The sequence below is a fragment of the Aureobasidium namibiae genome (assembly GCF_000721765.1).
Source record: "Aureobasidium namibiae CBS 147.97 unplaced genomic scaffold scaffold_6, whole genome shotgun sequence".
Lineage (NCBI taxonomy): Eukaryota > Fungi > Ascomycota > Dothideomycetes > Dothideales > Saccotheciaceae > Aureobasidium > Aureobasidium namibiae.
In genome coordinates this window covers 597,506-616,663 of record NW_013581203.1, presented here as the reverse complement: position 1 = coordinate 616,663, position 19,158 = coordinate 597,506, and the positions used below count along the sequence as shown (strand labels likewise).

At 50.3% G+C, this 19,158-nt stretch overlaps 7 protein-coding genes across 7 annotated transcripts; 2 read left to right on the top strand and 5 right to left on the bottom strand.

The window, feature by feature from the left end:
• Window positions 1–316: 316 nt before the first annotated feature.
• M436DRAFT_80839 (uncharacterized protein) lies at window positions 317–1,015 on the bottom strand (the record flags this gene model as incomplete). Its single annotated transcript, XM_013573342.1, has 1 exon — window positions 317–1,015. One exon carries the CDS (start codon window positions 1,013–1,015, stop codon window positions 317–319), a length of 699 nt encoding a protein of 232 aa, XP_013428796.1.
• Window positions 1,016–2,044: 1,029 nt separating this feature from the next.
• Window positions 2,045–3,732, bottom strand: M436DRAFT_71839 (uncharacterized protein; the record flags this gene model as incomplete). The annotated part of the gene is made up of 3 exons (XM_013573260.1): window positions 2,045–2,062; window positions 2,113–3,574; window positions 3,626–3,732. 3 exons carry the CDS (start codon window positions 3,730–3,732, stop codon window positions 2,045–2,047), a joined length of 1,587 nt encoding a protein of 528 aa, XP_013428714.1.
• Window positions 3,733–6,302: 2,570 nt separating this feature from the next.
• Window positions 6,303–7,477, top strand: M436DRAFT_44092 (uncharacterized protein; the record flags this gene model as incomplete). Its single annotated transcript, XM_013573069.1, has 3 exons — window positions 6,303–6,614; window positions 6,864–7,043; window positions 7,097–7,477. Coding segments are annotated over 3 exons (873 nt in total), but the record flags the coding sequence as incomplete, so codon positions are not given.
• Window positions 7,478–8,093: 616 nt separating this feature from the next.
• M436DRAFT_44361 (N-terminal nucleophile aminohydrolase) lies at window positions 8,094–9,521 on the top strand (the record flags this gene model as incomplete). The annotated part of the gene is made up of 4 exons (XM_013573120.1): window positions 8,094–8,671; window positions 8,705–8,852; window positions 8,905–9,166; window positions 9,217–9,521. 4 exons carry the CDS (start codon window positions 8,094–8,096, stop codon window positions 9,519–9,521), a joined length of 1,293 nt encoding a protein of 430 aa, XP_013428574.1.
• Window positions 9,522–10,582: 1,061 nt separating this feature from the next.
• On the bottom strand, window positions 10,583–12,010 carry M436DRAFT_44287 (uncharacterized protein; the record flags this gene model as incomplete). Its single annotated transcript, XM_013573109.1, has 1 exon — window positions 10,583–12,010. The coding sequence occupies one exon, from the start codon at window positions 12,008–12,010 to the stop codon at window positions 10,583–10,585; it is 1,428 nt and encodes a 475-aa protein (XP_013428563.1).
• Window positions 12,011–12,460: 450 nt separating this feature from the next.
• On the bottom strand, window positions 12,461–15,088 carry M436DRAFT_43820 (uncharacterized protein; the record flags this gene model as incomplete). The annotated part of the gene is made up of 5 exons (XM_013573010.1): window positions 12,461–12,500; window positions 12,551–12,958; window positions 13,063–13,175; window positions 13,230–13,646; window positions 13,694–15,088. 5 exons carry the CDS (start codon window positions 15,086–15,088, stop codon window positions 12,461–12,463), a joined length of 2,373 nt encoding a protein of 790 aa, XP_013428464.1.
• Window positions 15,089–16,303: 1,215 nt separating this feature from the next.
• Window positions 16,304–18,732, bottom strand: M436DRAFT_80833 (dynamin GTPase; the record flags this gene model as incomplete). Its single annotated transcript, XM_013573341.1, has 5 exons — window positions 16,304–16,712; window positions 16,768–17,244; window positions 17,329–17,849; window positions 17,976–18,555; window positions 18,617–18,732. 5 exons carry the CDS (start codon window positions 18,730–18,732, stop codon window positions 16,304–16,306), a joined length of 2,103 nt encoding a protein of 700 aa, XP_013428795.1.
• Between the last annotated feature and the right edge of the window lie 426 nt (window positions 18,733–19,158).

Genomic DNA, 19,158 nt, shown 5'->3' with positions numbered 1-19,158 from the left:
GAAGAACAAAAGAAGAGAGCTTGTCTGACAATGTCTTTCATTTCATTGAACGCTATCATGTCTCCTGAAACTATCAATGTACAACTATATTCGATCCAGAAATGCGATCAAAGAACTGAGGATCCTCCATAAACTCCCTCACTTCCTTCATCACACAAGTTACAACTTGTTTCGTGATCAGAGCTTAACTTAGAGAGTCTGGTACTCAGATCATCCTTCCCAACTCGATACGCCGTCATTCGCGAGCAGCCCAATCATGCTCCGACTGTACAGCTGTTTCCAAGATCAGCCGTATTGCTGGACCAGGGATTAGGAATCATTTGTCTCCTTGATCAGTGATGGTGGTCGTTCTAAAGGATGTATACAGAGTTGGCGTAGTCTTGCAACGTTTCACCGTCTCCGTCGTGATTGTCGCCGGTCTTGAAGACTCATCCAACGTGACACGAGTAATGGTCTTGGTTGCGGTTACCGTGTATTCTGAGGAGTGCAACGACGTACGCGTGGATCGTGAGAGTGTCAAGGTCTTCAGCACGCGGCTAGTGCTGAGCACACTGGTAAGGTGCGTGAAGGTCTTTGTAACGATGATACGAGTGACTGAGGCGCTAGACGATGCATGACGAGTAGTTGTCTTCGTACGGGTAATACGAGTCAGTGAGGCCGTGGACGATGCAAAATGAGTAGACGTCTTTGTACGTGTGATACGAGTAAGCGAGACGGTCGACGTTCCAAGACGAGTAGTCGTCCTTATGCGAGTAATGCGAGTAGGTGAAGCGGTAGAAGATGCAAGACTTGTAGATGACACAGTCGGGGCCACTTGCAAGGAGACCGTAGAAATGGTATTAACAACCGTGGTGGTGGAGCGGAAGTGGGGAGGGACCAGAACCACGACAGTGCTAGAAGCATTGATGTGTGATGCTGGCTCGACCACGGTCAAAACTGTCGTGGTCGAGCTGGCATCGCCATTGTTGTACACAGTGCGAGTGCTTGACAAGGTGGCTTCAACAGTCATTGTCATGGTTGTCTCTGGTTCCGCAGAGCTTGTATCCGATAGCGTTGTCAATGCTTCCGAGAGAGTCGTTATAACTGGTTGCCAAAGGGTCGTCGTAACTGGCCCCGAAATAGTGGTGTTCTGTTGCAAGTCACGGTTGACGACGGTCCGGAAAGTGGTGTCTCCAGAGATACCAATATCGGTGGAAGCGAACGAAACAGCAGCAAGAACGCCGATTACCAGACATGGCTTCATCTTGGAAGCTGTGCAGTGTTAGCAGATACATTAACGCGGAACCAGACGAGGTGGTGGGTGATGCTGAAGGACGAGAGAGCTGTACCTAGCAGAGATTGTGACGGTCAAAGGTAGAACTTGATAATGCCTGAGCGATGAAGCGAGCTTCAGACGAGACGAGAAGTCACGGGAGGAGACTTGCAGCAACGCGGAAGTTGATGTCAAGAAGGAAGAATATGGTTGAGGTGCTGGGAGGAAAGACACTTCAAGTTGGTTGAGACTCGAGAGCAGCTCCGCATCTTGTAGATTGTTGCTTTACACTATCGAGGTTGGAGTGGAGAAGACTGAGTGAGTTTCTTGCGTGGTGGGAGTGGAGCTCGAAAAGTTTCCTCGGATTCTTGAACATCTTCTGAGTCTTCGTCCCATACTCCATGGCAAGAATGCTCGAACGAAGAAAGCCGACCAGATCAACTGGTGTGGTTTTGAGTACGGTGTGTCAGTGTTCACGATAGTGATGTGTGATTTCTGAAGGGTGGTCAGCAACGACTACAGGCTGTCTACTTGATAGACTTTTCAGTAGGCAGTAGATGAAAACACAAGCTTGAAAGTAACCGTAGAAGACTGGGCATAGAAAAAATACTTTCTAGTATACGAGAGGTAAACATGATGTTTCGGTGCCTATAAAAACTCAAAGGATCATCGCTGATGCGGTCCGCTGAAAACCAGATATGTGACGATCATGGGATATACTTAAACCAAACAAAACTGTCCAAAAAGTGTAGCAATCTCACAGCCAAAGGCTGTAGAACGGAGCGCACACATCTATTGCAAGAGATGGTCCTAAAACAAGTTAGTGAGATGCCATCGATTCTAGGGACGAGAAAACTTACGCGCCAATGCTTTTGGTTGTTTCCTCTCTTGTCGTTACCCCATTGGTAGTTGGCACGCGCCCTTTGTTCGCGCTTCTTCTCTCTCTTCTCTTCGGCAAGCACCTCCTTCTTCTTGACCTCACTGACACCAACCATGCCAAGACCACCCTCTGCACGGGTGACGACTTGACGGCCACGGTTGTTTCTGCGCTCTCTGGCCTCCTCTTCGTCGTCGGAGTCGTGACGACCTTCGATGGCTCTCTGGTCCGCTCTCTCCTCGGGGGTAGGATAGTTGCGGAGGTTTTGACGGTAGTATTTGGCAAGCGAACGGTGTCCTGCTGTACGACCGGTAGGCAGATGTAATTCGTATTCGTCGTGGTAGACAGCGTGAGGAGTGGAGTGGGCGTGTGAGTGGAATCCGTCTGTGTTTTTGTGAGGGCGAGGATCCTTGTGGGAGTGGTGTCTGTGGCGATCGAGGGTCTTGTAGCGGTGCGAATGGTCGTCGATGGGCACCGAAGTGATCTCGTCGGTCGGCACCGATGACAAGGAGCCGTCACTCTCCCAACCTTCGTCGTCCTCGTCGGCCATCTCTGCGTCTCCGTCGCCATCTTCGGTCTCGATGGTGACCTTGGTGGCACGAGCGGCGCCGAGCTTGACACCTCCCTCCTGTTGGTCGTCTGCGCCGTCCGTGCTCTCGTCGTCCTCCTCGTCTGAGTAGGTGCTTCTGAAATCGTAGAACTCTCCAATCTCGAGCATCTCGTCTTCAGTGCTGTATGGGATCATGCAGTGGCCTCTGTCGCGCATGTGTGTCTGAATGCCGGAAGCGGTGTGCTTAAGCTGACCACAATACAAGCACTGGTGGTCGTCGTGGATCTTCTCGTGGAGGTAGCTCAAAAGGCCCTCTTGATCAACCAGGAACTCTCTTTCAGGGATGAACATGCCGTGTTGCTTGGCCATGTGCTTGATGTTCTCCTCGACGTCTACGCAGATGGTGTTGCAGAATAGGCATTGGTTGAGCAGAACTTCAACCATGTCGTCGTCGGCATCAGTGGCGTTGGAAGGAGCTCTCGATTCGTTATCATCGTCGGCGATGTTGGACTGCTGATCAGTCTCAGCAGTGTGGCTAAGGTCGTCACGGTCTGCGGGGCGGTCGGTAGCAACGGAAGCAACCGAGGCGGTCTCGACGTTGGAAGCAGTTTCGAGAGGTTCGCCCAGGGAGAAAGTCGAGCTCATGACGGAGCTGGCATCGTCGACATCTCTCATGTGCAGACGAGCAAGCTGCTGTCTGTGTTTTTGACTTCCGAGATGGTTCGCATAGGCGTTTTCGCTGAAGTAGGTCTTTTGGCAAGCGGAGCAGACCCTTTCGAAGGAAGCACGAGCGGCAGTGGCAGCGGCTGAAGCCTTGTTGGCGAGGACTTTTTCGGCAAAGACTTCAGAAGTGAGCGGGGGAAGCGATGCAACTCGTCTCTTGAGATTGTAGCGGCTGGGAGGTCGTGTCAGATACGAGCAGCGTCAAGGTATGGAATATACTCACTGCCAGTCGCTTTGCATGTGAGTACGCTGCAGGTCGCTGGAGCGGAAGGCGACCTGACAAGTGTTGCAGGTGAAAGGGTGGGTGGGACCCGATGCCATGCTAGCCATGATGAGTCGTGTCGTCTGAAATGGTATACAAGTATGTGTAGGTTGGGTCGAAAGTGGCGCGCAATGTTCAAAGGACGACGAAGCACGGCGCGATAAGAAATGTCTGGAGGGGCAAACTTTCAGGTGCAAACCATGTCATCTGTTCCAAATTTCGTCAGTTTCGCGAAACGCCGCAATCCCCGTCCTCCGTTCCTGCCTCACTGCCAAGGCCTTGACACTCTCACCTCGCCCAACCTTCCATCTTGATTCTGGTATAATCCATCTCTCTTTGGTCTTTGTGGGTTCCAGCCTTGTTCGCTTGACTCTCGACCAAAGTCTGTTGTCACAGCTAGACTCCGAACTGCACCATCTATCAACTAATCAACTAATCAAACACTTCGCTTCCATGTGTGCCGAAGCCTCATCCGCATCGCGTCTCGTTGCTGTCACCCTCACGTGCCCATAAACACTCTTGACAACCTTGGCTATGGCTGTATGATTGCTTCTTTTCTCGGTCTGTTCTTGTATTACTATGGCCACTCAGTCCTCCTTCGGCCCATCATCCTTGCCGACATCTTTATCTCGCCGCCATGATACCCAAGACTTAATCAATCGGTGTGTGATCTTGTAAGAGAATACTTGACCTGACATCTAATCATGTGTCTTGCAGTTTCTTTGTACAACTACATCAGGGATGCGGTTTCTCTGCATGTTCAACTCCTCTTTGCGCGACCGCGAGATCCCATCCTTCATCTCCATCATTGCGTGCCTATACCGCCGTCAGTGCCCGGACTATGGCAGTCGTCCTGGCATCATTGGAAGATGCACACGAACGTCTCTGCCCAAATCTGCCGAGTCAGCTTGCTACCATCACTTCCGCTGTCCAGGAGAGAGTGGATCCCAGGTCTATCACCCAGCAGCTATTCAACTCTGAGTCACTCAGGAACATTCATTTGATCGATAATGATTACCCACCGAAGCTCTTATGTGATAAGTCTACCATACGAGTCGAGTCTCCTGCCTCGATGTCTTGTCATGACCTGATCGAACTGTGCGACATTACACGTAGCGCTCGCTCCGCTCTGTTGACCCCAAAGCAAGATGGCGTCACACAACTCGGTTATCTCTACTCGAGATTACATCGTCTGTTCTCCAACTTCTCGTCTCTAGCACATTCCTTCTCTGACGATCCCCTGGGTATCTTGGCAAACTCAGTGACTCCTCACACAGCAACTCGTCGTATCAGACTGCATCGTGTACTCGAGTCCGTGCATGCAACCGGTCGAGACGCCTCAAATCTCATGTTTGACTCTATATGGGAAGCTCTGGAGCCAATATTCGAAAGTCCCTTTGATCTCAAGCATCAAGGAATAAGGACCTACCAAACATTTCCATCTGATGGCAAGGATTCGCCGGTGCCCAGTGTAGCACATTGTGCCATTCACGCGCTTACCTCTTTTATTCCTCAGGCTGAGAGGAGAACGTGGCATATGGTTTGGTCCACGCTTGTCAATGGCAAATCATATGGCAAACAACGCAACATGCAAGACGAGCCTATTCTGTCGCCTTGGTTATCGATTCTCGACAGTCTTGAGCATGAATCTGCTCTGCGCATGGCAAAACGCTTGATCCGAGCAATTGGTGCTCGAACATGCCTTGAAGAAACTCTAAGCGTCTGTAGTATGGACGATTCGAAGCTGGATCCGCGACTTCAGCCCTGGAGGACTGATCGCAGGATCAGAGAATCCGTGACCGATTTGCTAGTTGAAGAGGAGCAGAGTGTACGTTTGGCTACATTCAAGACCAAGTACAGAGATGAGCTGCGGCATGGTGGGGAGCTTGTTGGTACCACATCTCTCGTCTGGCTTGAGTGGCTACGTAAATGTTTCCTGAAGGAGTGGGATGGTTCCGTACAAATCAACAGGTGGAACGTAGCTGGTTCGGCACTTGAGCTGATGGAAGACCTTTGTATGAGTCAACCTCTATTCTCTCCGTTCATCACTGACATTCTCAGGGCAGCACCGAGGCCGAGGGCAGCTGGATATACCTGCAAAACTTTTTGCATGTCCTTCAGTATTCGATTCTCTTGATGTTGACAAGGTAGCACAAGACTGGCTTTCCTACAAGTCGGGCCGTAATGTTCGCCATCTTTTGTCATTCAAGTTCTTATTCGACACAAGAGCAATGACTCTGCTGGTTCGCACATCCCATCATATCCTCATGCGACAAGCCTACAATGCAGCGGACGCGGTTTTGCAACTGCGTCGGAAGACAATGCCCCAACTGCACATACAGGATGTTGTCTACCTAGACCGTCGTCTAAGAGCTGCCCAAGACCACTACATTGTGTTGAAGATCAACAGACACTCCGTACTATCTGATGCTTTTGATCAATTGTGGCACAGGGAAAGACGAGAGTTGTTACGGCCACTCAGAGTCCGCATGGGCATCGATGAGGGTGAGATTGGTCATGATCTTGGTGGTGTGCAAATCGAGTTTTTCAAGCTTGTTTGTCAAGAAGCATTTGACCCCGCCTACTGTCAGTCAATCTCATCTTGTTGTTATGGTCTTTATGCTAACTTCACGCAGCGCTCTTTTCCATTGACCCTGAGACTCGTTTGGCCTGGTTCCAGCCTGCGACGATGGTACCACTTTACAAATACCAACTATTCGGTCTGCTGTTCGCTCTTGCGATCTACAACGGTATCACTCTACCAGTCTCGTTCCCCTTGGCCTTTTACAAGAAGCTGCTTTTCCAAGCACTCGGCGAAACTGATTTGGCAGAGGGCTGGCCGAGTCTGGCTAGATCATTGCAACATCTTCAGACGCATCAAGGCTCTGTAGAGGAAGACTTTGCTCGAGAATATGTTTACAGTTTCGATGCTAACGGTTTGCATCTGGACGTAAGTATGGAAGATCCGTGGGATGGTTGGTCTGTGTGGGACAAGATCAGATCAGGCAAGAACATGAGCTTAGGACGATTGAAAGTGATGCGTCAATATCCAGACAAGCATCATCCGGCAACCAAGTCTATATACCCTGCACGTTCTTCTATGCATGAACCGTCAGATGACATTGACTCTAAGAACTTGACATACGACCACACACAGTCAAAGACCAGCTCTCATGAGTCTCATCAAAGCAATTTCGAGTGGCCAGGCTGGAGGGTCGAGGTCGCGGACCCTGGCGAGTTGCCTCAGTCAGTCACCAACAACAATCGTCAGGATTTTGTTTCGAGCTATTCCAGATGGGTGATGGACTGGTCGATTCGTCCACAGTTCAACGCGTTCGCCAAAGGGTTCTACTCTGTGATGAATCTTAGACCGTTGACGGTGAGTATCGACTTCTCTTATGACGATTTCAAATTATGCTCACATTTGTCCAGCTCTTGAATGCTGACCAGTTTCGCACTCTGGTCGAAGGTTACAATCATCTCGACATTCACGCTTTGCAAAAAGCCACGACCTACAATCATTACACAGCCAATTCTCCCGTGGTTCGCTGGTTCTGGGAAGTGGTCAAAGCCTATCCTCAAGAAAAGCAGAAGCAACTGCTGGAGTTCGTTACAGCAAGCAGTCGAGTGCCTGTGAACGGAGCTGAGAGCTTGGTATTTGTCGTTGAGAGAAGCGACTCTGAGACGAGTGCGCTGCCTGGAAGCAGCACCTGTTTTGGCACGCTCAGGCTTCCTGAATATGAGAGCAAGGAGATTTTGGCGAGCAAGTTGGGAATTGCTCTAGAACATTCATTAGGCTTTGGACAAGCATAGACTCGATCGTTATGTATCAAACTTTGAAAACTCAAGAAGTTTTCAGAACTCACAAACTATATTCTGTGTCACATTACTATCACTCCATGTGCAAAGGTATGTGACGCGTGAGCTAAAAAGAAAAAAAAAATGCACGATGTTTTCGAGAACTGGATAGTATTCATCGAGATGCGATATGTCTTGGACTCTCTTTGGAGACGTCCCTGATTCAGAGATCAGGGGCTCTGTTATAGCGAGGATGACGCTTTACCTTAGCACTTGGAGGTAGGATTGGTATGACTAGGAATGGGGGGCTTCCAGAAGCACTCGTTGCTATCGGCTCTTCCTTCCTCCTCGCGTGCAAAGGTTTGTAACGCGTGTAGCTATAGATATACACAATTCTTTCCAGACGGTGACAATATCCAAATAGAGCACAGTATTTTACGACCTTTAGTCCATGCCTCGTGCATTTCTATAGCTATCCGCCAGACATATCTTCGCATTTGGGAGGCAGTAATCATGTGTTGGCAACAATCTTGGCACCTCCAACCTCAGTCGACTATTCCCTCGCGATAACAGAGTCATCCAGACAAGAACCCTCCAAGTACACAAACCTCTCCTAATTCTGTTTCTCACCATGAAGTCCTCTAAGACTACGCCTCGTATAATCATCCACGGCGGTGCCGGTAACATAACCCGCGACAATCTGAACAAAGATGCTTATCAAGCCTACCGATCTGCCCTTCTATCCACTCTGCAATCTTCATACGCCCTCTTATCCAAACCCGGCGCCACTGCCTTGGACATTGCCACTCATGCGGTCTCCATGCTAGAAGACAATCCTCTCTTCAACGCAGGCCACGGCGCCGTCTACACCACCGCAGGCACACACGAACTAGAAGCTTCAATCATGGTAAGCAAAGGCTACCACAAACGCGGCGTGGGCGTCATGGAAGTCTCGGCAGTGAAAAATCCCATCAAACTCGCTCGCGAAATGTTGATCAGAGGAGAAGAAGCAGATGGAGGTGGTGCGGGGGGGCATGTTCAATTAGCTGGTGAGACTGCGAATACACTTGCTGAGAAATGGGGACTGGAGATTGTGAGTCCTGGATACTATTGGACGAAGCGAAGGTGGGATGAGCATCGTAGAGGATTGGGCAGATCTACGGATCGAGAGACGTATAGGAAACACAAGAGGAGAGCAGATGGGTGTGAGTCATTTGTTGCGGAGTGTGCGGTGGATGCTAGGGATCTGGGTGCTCATGATCCTTCTTGGAATGGTTATGAGTATCTTCCTCAGGGGACCGTGGGTGCAGTGGTTCTGGATGGCGATGGTATGCTTTGTGTGGCTACCTCGACTGGTGGGCTTACGAATAAGCTTCCCGGCAGGATAGGGGTATGTTGAGACTTGTCTTTTCTTGTACAACGTGGATACTAACAATCTGTAGGATACACCCACTCTAGGAGCTGGTTTCTGGGCTGAGCAGTGGGTTGAAGAGAATCCTTTTGATCGTCCACATGCTATGATGTACCAGCAGCCTACCACGTCACCAGCCGCAAGATTGGTCAACGGCGACTTTAGCAGCGTCCTCCAGGAATGCTTGCCTAGTTTCTCCACATACCTACCTCTGTCCTCTGCAGAAGACACGACTAGTAAACAGCCTGCAACACCCCTCTCGGCACCACATGGAGTCGCTCTCTCCGGCACAGGTAACATGACACATATATCACATTTCCCATTCCCAGCTAACCACTCCCAGGCAACAGCGACTCCTTCCTCAAAACATCCGCAGCTCGTACAACTTCAGCAATGACCCGCTTCTCCTTCCCACCTCTTCCTCTCGCAGTTTCTGTATCGCGCATGGCCGGCCCAAACGGTATGCTGCAGCAAAGTGCCGAAGACCGATGGAAAAAGACTGGAGAGGGAGAGGGCGGTTTCATCGGTATAGAGTATCGATTCGGACAGGGTACAGTGGTGGCAGACTTTAATTGCGGAGGCATGTTTCGTGCTTGGGTAGACGATGCTGGTAACGCACAGATGATGGTGTTCAAGGAGGAGTTCTAAGAGGCTTGACAAGTAACTTCATATCCATCCTTGCAGCATCAGGTCATCGTCAGCACCTTTTGGTATGAGTCTCTTTTTCAAAAAATTCCATATGTTTCAAGAGGATTTATGACGCGTTGACACGAGCCAGATCCCGGACGTCCTCTTTGAGCTTTGACTCTTCGTCAAGTGCTATATAGATCTCAGAGATTGATAAGATGACATGTAATGAGACGTGAACAGGTTAATAACAAGGTCAAATATACTCAAAAAGAGGTTAGATATGTTGCTTTGTGCTCTGAAAGTACATTACTTACAATTCAGGCACTATATACGACGTCTTTCATCATGTTTGGTCCAGATGAGCTTTTGTCCGAAATGTGTATTGGGGATGCCACGATTGCAGTCAGTGTTCGAGCGTCAAGCACAAATTACACTTATCCCACCATCTGAGCAGATACCCCAGTATATAAGCCCTGGAGTCTGTTGAGTCACTATTAAAGTGCTCAGAGAACCTATTACACTCGATACGCTCAAGGCCTGTTGAATTCTATAGATGCTCAAAGCGACGGTCAGGGTGTCGGGCATCGCACACGGGACTTAACAACAACAACACAAAGGATGGACAGACGCTCGGCTGGTCGCTCGAACACCACGAATTCATCGTGGGAGGCAAAAATGATGCGAAGAGTATACACATCGATACGGTTGAAGGCGAGGCTCCAAAATTGTATTTCATAATGTTGATTGTTATGCACTGTCGTTTATATCATGCTATGTGCGACCTTCCCATGCTAACTCCAAACTCCTCTCTTCATGCAAGTGAAACCAACAAAGGTTACCTTCTGTACCTCCTGCACTGCCCACAGCGGCTCGACGCGATATTGATTCCATAGAGTAATCCTACACGTCGATAGAGGGCCCCTGGTACTCCTTGACCGAACAAAAGTCGGAAAGTCTTTCGACTACTACCGCATCGGTCTTGTCATGCAGTGGTGTGACTAGGCTCAAGGTTTGGACCTTGACCATCCGCTCTCTGGCGTGTATATGCTGCGTTTGTTCGATGCTCTGATGCGACTTCATCACCAGACAGCGCTGGCCTTCTTGCTCAGCTTGCTGTTGCTGGCATTGCTCTGGTCACTATTGCTCCTCAGACCCCAAAAGCTCTTCTTCATCTTTGAAGGTGCGGCAGCAGGAGGTACATGTGGATTACCTCCGCTCATGATCATACCGTTGCTACCGTAGGTGGGTGCCACAGGATGACGCGAAGGTCCAGCGTGTTGTTGCTGGTGAATAGGAAGCGATGGCGCAGAGTGTCTTTGCTGGTTGTTGACCGGCGAAGGCGGCTTGAGACTGTATTGTTTCCGCAGTCTTTCTGTCTCACGATCAACTTCTTCTTGTCGACGACGGACCTCACGCTCCTCTTCCTCGACCATCTTGCGTAGACGTTGAGTCTCTGCTTCGTCTGCTCTTTCTCTTTCGCGACGGCGAGCGGCTTCCTGCTTCTTCAACTCGCGTTCCTCAGCCTCGACTTGAGCACGCAAGCGAGCGGTCTCAGCTTCTAGCTCCCATTGTGTCCGAGGGTCTGGGGCAGAAGCGGCGCCAACGCCTGCCAGAGGAGGACGTTGAGTCGTGGCAGTAACAGGAGGACTGGTTCGTAGGCGAGGCAGAGTCTCGCGGCGGTTCGCATTGGCGGTTGGAGGAGGAGGAGATGCATGAGCTGCAGGTAAGGAAGCGAGACGACAAGGATCGAAGACGTTGAAGATTTGGTTGATGTCACTGGAGAAGTAAAGGTCCTTGATAACAGCAGCAGACAGTAGCAAGACCAGCTCAAGGCCCTTGGGATCCTCCAGCTCGACACGGTACAGGTTTGGCTCGTAGACGGTCAACTCACGGAGAGAGCGAAACAGACCGACGATGATGTCTGGATCGCGGTGCTTCTTCTTGACGACCTCATCGGTCGACTTGCCGGTCATGTAGGCCGTCAGGTCTTTGGCAAGTTTGCTTTCCTTGCGCCATACAAAGTTGAGTTTGGGCGTGACCAAGGACGCGCCGGGATCATCTTGAGTTCGGTCCAGAGTCGAAGCCGACGGTGTGCGGAAGACGAGTTGAGGCAGACTGAATTCATATGACGCGCTACCTCCCCAGCTCCCGGGCTTCTGCGTCACTGTCACTTGTAGATCAGGATTGTACAACTGTACAGTGAACTGGGTGGGTAGGATGGGCATTGGTGGCGGCGGCACACCACCATTCCGACGGATCTCATCCTGCGACAACGAGGGGTGACTCCATTCCGGTTTGATCAGGACCTCTCCGTATAGCACTTCGGGGTTGTAGCAGTCGAACAGACCAGCAGCATAACAGTTGCGCGAGGTGGCAGGGTCGCCGTGCCTCAGGCTGTACGCGGGGCTGGGATCGGATCCACGAATGGAAAAGAAGATTCCATGGTGATGTGCTATGCCATCCGGCGACTTTCGATAGAAAAAGGCGGGCAGATTCTCGTCCAACATAATGTCCAATACGATGTTTAGGATTTGCCCAAGAGGCGAATGCCCGGTCCAAATATCTTTCTCGTTCACCTGATGATTCCTAGTCAGAAGGCGCAGTTCGTCCGCTGCGTCAGCCCCTTCTCCATGCTCCTATTCCGGGCCGTGCCAAGCTTCAGGTATACGCATCACGTCGTCGTCGTAAAGTCATGGCTTCTTCTTTTCTTTTGCAACAAGAAACATTCTTAAGCTGCTGCCTTGAATCTTGTATTCTCTGTCGATGCTTACGAACATGCCGTGCTTGGCCAATTTCTGCAATATGCGACCCAGTCGAGGACGACCACTTCTTCACACTGCATCTCTTCATTCGCCCACCTGTTCCACATCTCTAAGCCTCCACTAACCTCACCAATTCTCGTGATGAACGTCTGCTTGGACAAACAACACCTTTCACTCGACCCATCACACAGCTGCTCACTTCACTTCGAACGTTTCACCAGTCCAGCCATAGGCTCTGTTGTCCTCATTAGCAAATGTCTCCATGGATCAGACGCTATCACGTACCTGTGCAATCTTCGACCGAAATTCTTCATAAGCCAGTACCAAATCTTGGCTCGAGGGTGTGGTTCATGGAACTGGATACTTCTCTGCACATCGATCGTGTCGGGTGTGAACTGCCAACTCGATCCATAGAGCTTTTCGACAGAGAAGCCAATCATCTTCATAGAGTACAGGAACTCAGACCAGGCAACCTCTCCAGTGTTCTGCTGCTCGTTTGCTGAGGGCACATGGAACATTGTAGCAAAGACCTTGAAGGCTCGCTTGTTGACCTTGATCTTCTGAACCTCGGTATGGTCCTTTTCCTCCGTGCTTGTAGCCGAATCTCTGCGAGATTCCTGCATGGGAGATGGTGTGTGACCATCAGGTCTAGTCTTTGCTTTGAACTTCTGTGGAGTATTTCCCAGGAGCTCACTCTTCTTGGGGTGAGAACAGCGTGCATTGGGATCGAACACATGTTGGGGCAGTCCGCTTATCTCAGTCAGTATCATACAATCATGTGTCTTCGTACAACTCACATTTCCTCATCCTTATCATCCTCTGGTTGCTGACTGGGCCTGCAACCACTGTCCTTTGGCTCAACCCAACGTTTGGTTCTGTGGATTTTTCTGTTCCAGTCATTGAAGAAGTCCTGATAATCAGTCAGCAGGCATGCTTCTGCAACAAGAATCACTTTGATTCATACCATGAGGAGATGGAGCACTGGGTAGGATGTGTGCGCCTCGCAGTGATTGTCCAACTTGGCCCAGAACTTGTCCAATCGCTTCTCGGCGAGTCGCATTTGGTCGACTGTTTCACGCGTCCTGCGTTTGTCAGAGGGATACCCGTAGAATGCAGGATTGGCTGCGTCAAGAGCAGCACACGTGGTAAAGTCGTGCACACATTCAACCATGCTGAAGAAGTAAGGAGCATCGTCCTCGATGAAACACTTGCTTCGCCAAGCGGTACACCATGGCTGGAAAAGACCAAGCTGTCGCCTAATCTCGGACATGAGTGCCAGGTCCGAGAAGCGATCCGACACCCAACTAGAGATAAGATCGCTGTCCTTGCTGTGTTCGTCTAGCATTCTCTGTATCTCCTCGACCGTGTTGTTCAAGCCATGCTGTAGTCATCAGTATATTTGCTTGACCTGGGATGTCTCGCACTTACCTTCTTCTGCTGCTCAGGACTCAGCAAGGTTCTGAACAAGACTTGAACCCTCCATGCGGCGCTTAGTCTACCCATTTTGACATTGAGAGTGTTGAATGAGGGGCTAGAGTCACAAGCTGCGCGCTCATAACCGTAACGCATGGGCGGTGATGCAGGAAATCCGAGCATCAGTTCACCCAGAGGCTCGTCAGCCACCACTTGGACGATATGGTCCAGCCTCTGAAACACCTTCTCAACTTCAGGGGGCAGACTGGAAGATAAGTCAAGCCTGTGGCGACAGCTGTCGAGTTTTTCTTGAGCCAGGGTAACAGTTTCGTCGGCTGTGGCGTAGAGAACCAAGCTGCTATAAGCATGAAAGATCATGTTTGTTGCCACCTTGTCCCAAAACACAGGTTCACCAACCATACTATGAGGCCTCTTGAACTTGTCGGGGATCATGAATGGTGAATGCTCTGACCAATCTCTCATTGTCTGTGCAAAGTAGCCCGGGTCCTCACGTAAAGCCCAGACATGCTCTTCGGCCTCCTCACGTCTTGCCGAAATGAGTACTCTCAGTCGATTCATGTCGAGCCTTTGTGGCAAGCGATATGGCGCAATTTGAGCCATGGCGGTGACAGTATGTACGGGCAGGGTAGATTTGATTTGAGGTGGAGCAGGCTTGGTCTCGGTGAGGTCCACCTGGTCGAGATTCATGTCGTGTAAGATGAGTCGACAGCACTTGACGAGGAAGTCGAGAATGCGCTCCTGTACCTCAAGGACCTGAAGACCAGCAGCGGGCTCCATTCTCAGTTGTTGCTGGATTCTGTCTCCTACCTCGCGAGAGACAAGCAAGCCATAGGTCTTGGGCGATCTCTGTCCATGGAGCGACATCTTGTATTTGTCGACCTCGCTCGAGCCACATGGTCTGTCGGCGGTTGCTTGGTGTTCGTCGCCGAACACGAACTTGTCAGGGGGGTGGCGCCCACGAGAGTTGAGAAAGATGAGAAGATTGTGCGACTGGACTAGATCTTCCTGGTTGATGTATGGCCAAAGATAAGCCTCCTTTTCTCTGGCTTGATTGGGGCGTTGTTTGTTGTTGTTCAGGCTGATCTTGCGCAGCGTTGCAAACTCTGGACGATGGGTGGCTGACATGTGTGGCCAGGCTTGTAGGAGAACCGATAGTCTCTGGCTGTTGTTGCGCTTCGTCCATCGCTTCTGGATCTGGCCCTCGAAGCGCTTCAGTATCTTGTTGAGAAAGACCCAATGTCTGAAGATGCTGATCGAGAAGGCCTGTGCCTGAGTGCGCAGATCGTCAAGGTCGGCGATAGTTGGAATTGGAAGATCGAGGCCTCCTTGGAAACGGCAGATCCTACATGACAGGCAATTGTCATCGTCTTCGGAAGCGCTTGAATCCATGACCAGCGAAGCGACAGTTTTGGTGTTCCGAGTGTGTGGAAAGTGGCTGTTCAAGATGACAAAAGCAGAGCAGATAGAAAGGGCAAACACGCTATATGGAAGTGAAGAAGGTGTGGTCCTAGGAATTGAGGCAGGAATAGCCGACGTATAGGCGACAGGCAGCCAAGGAAGCGCGTACTTGCCCAAATCTGTTTGCCCATCTGCTTGTTCCCGTAGAGGGGTTGATACCTTTACCTTTCCTTACGCGCGTCTCAATCTCGAACAACTTACAGATATATACAGCCATCGTGTGGTGCTAAAGGTGCAAATATGCTGTCTCAACAGTAACGAGAAGCAAGTGCTTAGCAATCAGCTGGCTACATCTAGCACTGCATCACATTTGTTGATATTGTCTGAGAGAAGCCATGTGAGGGGCATATAGTGTAGTACCGAATCACTGCTAATACAGAAATGATGCTTACAGCGCTCGCTGGCGGTCAGGCCGGCATGCATGCAGACGTCGCTATCCGATGTGATAACGTGTGCTCAGCGGACTGGTGCATCTTCGTGCCGTTGTTTTCTGCTGATCCACTCGAAGATTGACAAGTCACTTCCCGTGCAGTCCTTGGTCTGCGGTGATATGATCCAAAGTTGCAAGCGTATGTGCCTAGGATGATAGTCAAGAAAAGACACGCAGAGTACATACAGCCTTCGGTTGAAGGTCGGGTTCTACTGAGCAATGTCGGACCGAGGATATCCTTCTTCTATGCTTTAGCCAATGGCGTGTAACTCCTCATGCAAACGTATTCAATACGTGTAGCTATCAAAACACACAGTGAACTCGATATGATAGCCACCGAAACGCAACCGATTGTCGAGCCTCCCTGGCTACACGTCTGGTCTCCAAACCATCATGCCTTTTCATAATGCACAATTCATATCATGGTCGCTTTCGGAAGAGGACGACAGAGTTACAGACTTGAGCACATGGAGGAGAATTCTCACCTGTCATCAGTGCTGCACATAAAAGGATGAGTAGTCACACTAGCTCAAGGTAACTGCTCAAAGGACACAACATGAGACTGACTGTAGAATCCTCTACGAACTGACTATCCTGCAGATAGACATAACACATCCTTCCAAGACAGAGTCTTCCACCGCTCATTCAAGTCTTCCATACCTAGCGATACCCAGAATTATGCTTGCTGAGCACCATAGTAAACCGACAGTGGTCGATCAAGAGACACCTGCGAGAATCTTCTTGCCGATCTCAAGATCCTCGACCTCCTTGGCCAGAGCAGTGCGCTTTCTTCTGAGGCCGATATCCTCACCAGCAACTTCCTCGAGCTGTTCATCAGACAAGGAGCTGACGAACTGAGGAGAGAGGATCTTCAGAGGATTGTCGGGTCCCGTAACTAACACAAAGTCCGCCTGCATGCAAACATTGTCGACGAATCTCTTCTTGGCGACCTTGTAGTAAGCCCTGAGGATGTCATGAATCTCGAATACAATGTGCTCGGCGTTCGACATTGGGTGGTTCTTTAAGATATCGTCGAGGGCGATCGTGGCTTGAGAGACCCCGTCAGAGGGCGACGCTTGAACGGTGGCATGCTTCTCGAGGGATGCGCGGAGACGCTTTTGACGACTACAGCATTGACAGGTCAGCAATGACGTCTTCGCAATGACTTGGCATAACATACGACTTGTCTAAATTGTCATTGAAGTAATGATTGATTGTCTGAGGATTGCTGCGTTCCACGCGCAGCATGAACTGAACTTGATCAAGTCCACGGCGGTAGGTGTCCAGAAGAGGCTCCATCAAGACAGACATAATCCCTTCTCTAACACGCTCACTTGGGCAGACATGTCCTAGCAGACATGTCACGAAGCGATGTGCCAGATGGACAACATCCAGGATGTATCCTTGAGCGAGGGGCTCCCACTTTTCAGATTGAACCTTCATGGTTCGAGCAAGCAAATTCTTGTCAAGAGTTCCCAATTCGAATCCACGGCTGCTCTTGTAGAGCTCTGACAACCAGTCAATGATGTTACTGCGAATCTTGTCGTCTACTAGGTTGTCTCCTTTGATCAAATCTTCAAGATCAGCAATGTCCTTGGTGTGTCGCAGCGCGACACCCTGGCCGCCGTTGCTGTTGATGCCCTGCTTCACCAGGTCTCTGGAGAATAGTCGAACTTGAAAGCATATCTAGGAGAAGACACAGTCAACAATCTGTTCCGCAAGCAGCATCAGCAACTCTTACGTATGGCCATGCTTCTCGATGTCATTGGCGAATTTATCGTTGCGGTTGACCATGGCAGTGACCATCATCAAATCGTCTTCCAGGTCGAACAACTTGTTGTCAGAATAGTTGCCATTGAGGGCCGAGATGACGACCTCACGGAACTGCGAGGCAATGTCCATTACGAAGCGGCGTTGTTCATCAGGAGTCTGGCGTTTGCTACCAAGATCATCCAGACCACGCCTGGCTGTGTTCAGCTTGGTCAATACCTCGCGCTTGACGTTTGAGAACTCGCGACGAATGTTGCTGGCCAGAACTTCCTGGAGATGGCTACGCAGGGCATCAACGCCAACACGATCTTGGTCGAGCTCGTTCCAAGGACTTCTGTCACGAAAGAAAGCCTTCTCGACAGCCGATCTGTCAGCGGCAGTGTCTTGGATCTGCTGCTGTCCGAGATTGCGCACAATGCACCAGCCAAGGTTGAGAGGATGCTTCTCTCCCCTGACGAGCTGGAGCACACCGGCTTCGGCGCCAGGATCGACCTACAGTGTGAGAGAACAGTCAGTGTGTTATCTTGGACAAGATTCTGAAACGGGAAAGATGTATCGCAAGCCCTGAGAGCGGCTTGGAGGATAACATTTAGTGGACGTTGAGTTGTTGATACGTACCAGATCAGGCTTGGTCAGGACACCCAGTGTACGGTGACCATCAGGATCAGCCTCTTCCGCAAGAGTGAGAATCTCCTGAGTGGCAATGTCGACGTTGGCAGGTATCACGACCAGCATCATGGAGCGAGGGTTGTCCATGTAACGCCGGACCATCGATTTGACCATCGAAGCATCGGCCAGAGTTGTCACGCCCTTGGTTGCGGTTCTGAAGATGCCAGGAACATCGACCACAGAAAAGTGCTCCTGCTCCGGGCCAGTCACTTCAACCTTAAGCACGTCCTCGGAGAAAGTGGACCTGGCTTCACCGTCCTCGGTAAAATCGGACAGACCCATGAGCTTGTGAACGTCTTTCATGGTCTTAGAGAACGAGATCGGTTCGAGGACAGCATTTGTGACGCTCTTGAAGGCGCGCAGGTCATCGGCATAGGCTTGAGAAGCACCCTTGTGAGGGATGATGGTCACGGTAGTGCTAACAGTTTGTGCGCGACGGAAGGTAATCTGCGTAGCGAATCTGGTGCACAAGCCAGAGTCTCTAGGAAAGGGCAGCTTGGTGATACCCTCAAGAACCGACGACTTGCCACTATGTGATGGAGTAAGTTGGAGTCAAATCGAGTGGTGTGTCAAGTTCTTTGCGCGCTTACTTCGACTGATCACCGACAACAACCAGCTGTGGCAGAGGGATGTGGTCTCCGACTCCACACGCGAAGAGCTTGTCAATCTTGTCAAGCAGACCGGGGTCTACCATGTTGCCAGTCATGCTGGCGTTGTTGGTATGATACATATTGTTGTGTTGAGACGCGTTGGGAAGAAAAGATGCAGAAGGGAGCGGGCTCATAATCCTATAGAAGTTTGAGTGAAAGTGTTAGAATTCTGAGTGAAAGTGTTGGATGTCTCAGTGAAAGCGTTGCGCAAACATACCGAAGCGAAAGGAAGATGAATGAAGGCGAGAGACAGAATTATGGAGAAGACTCTCGAGGCGTAAACGACTGAAAGCGAGTCGACGTAGAAATGGCAGACTAGGCACTTTCAATATCTAACTTATCTACTCCTTTGTGGAAAGCTGCCATAATTTTACGATCAAGATATCCTCTAAAGCAATACTAACAACGTAGTAGTTTTGTGCATGTAACAATAACAAGCAATTCTGGCTCATTCCAGGACATGGTGTCTGACCTCCATCACT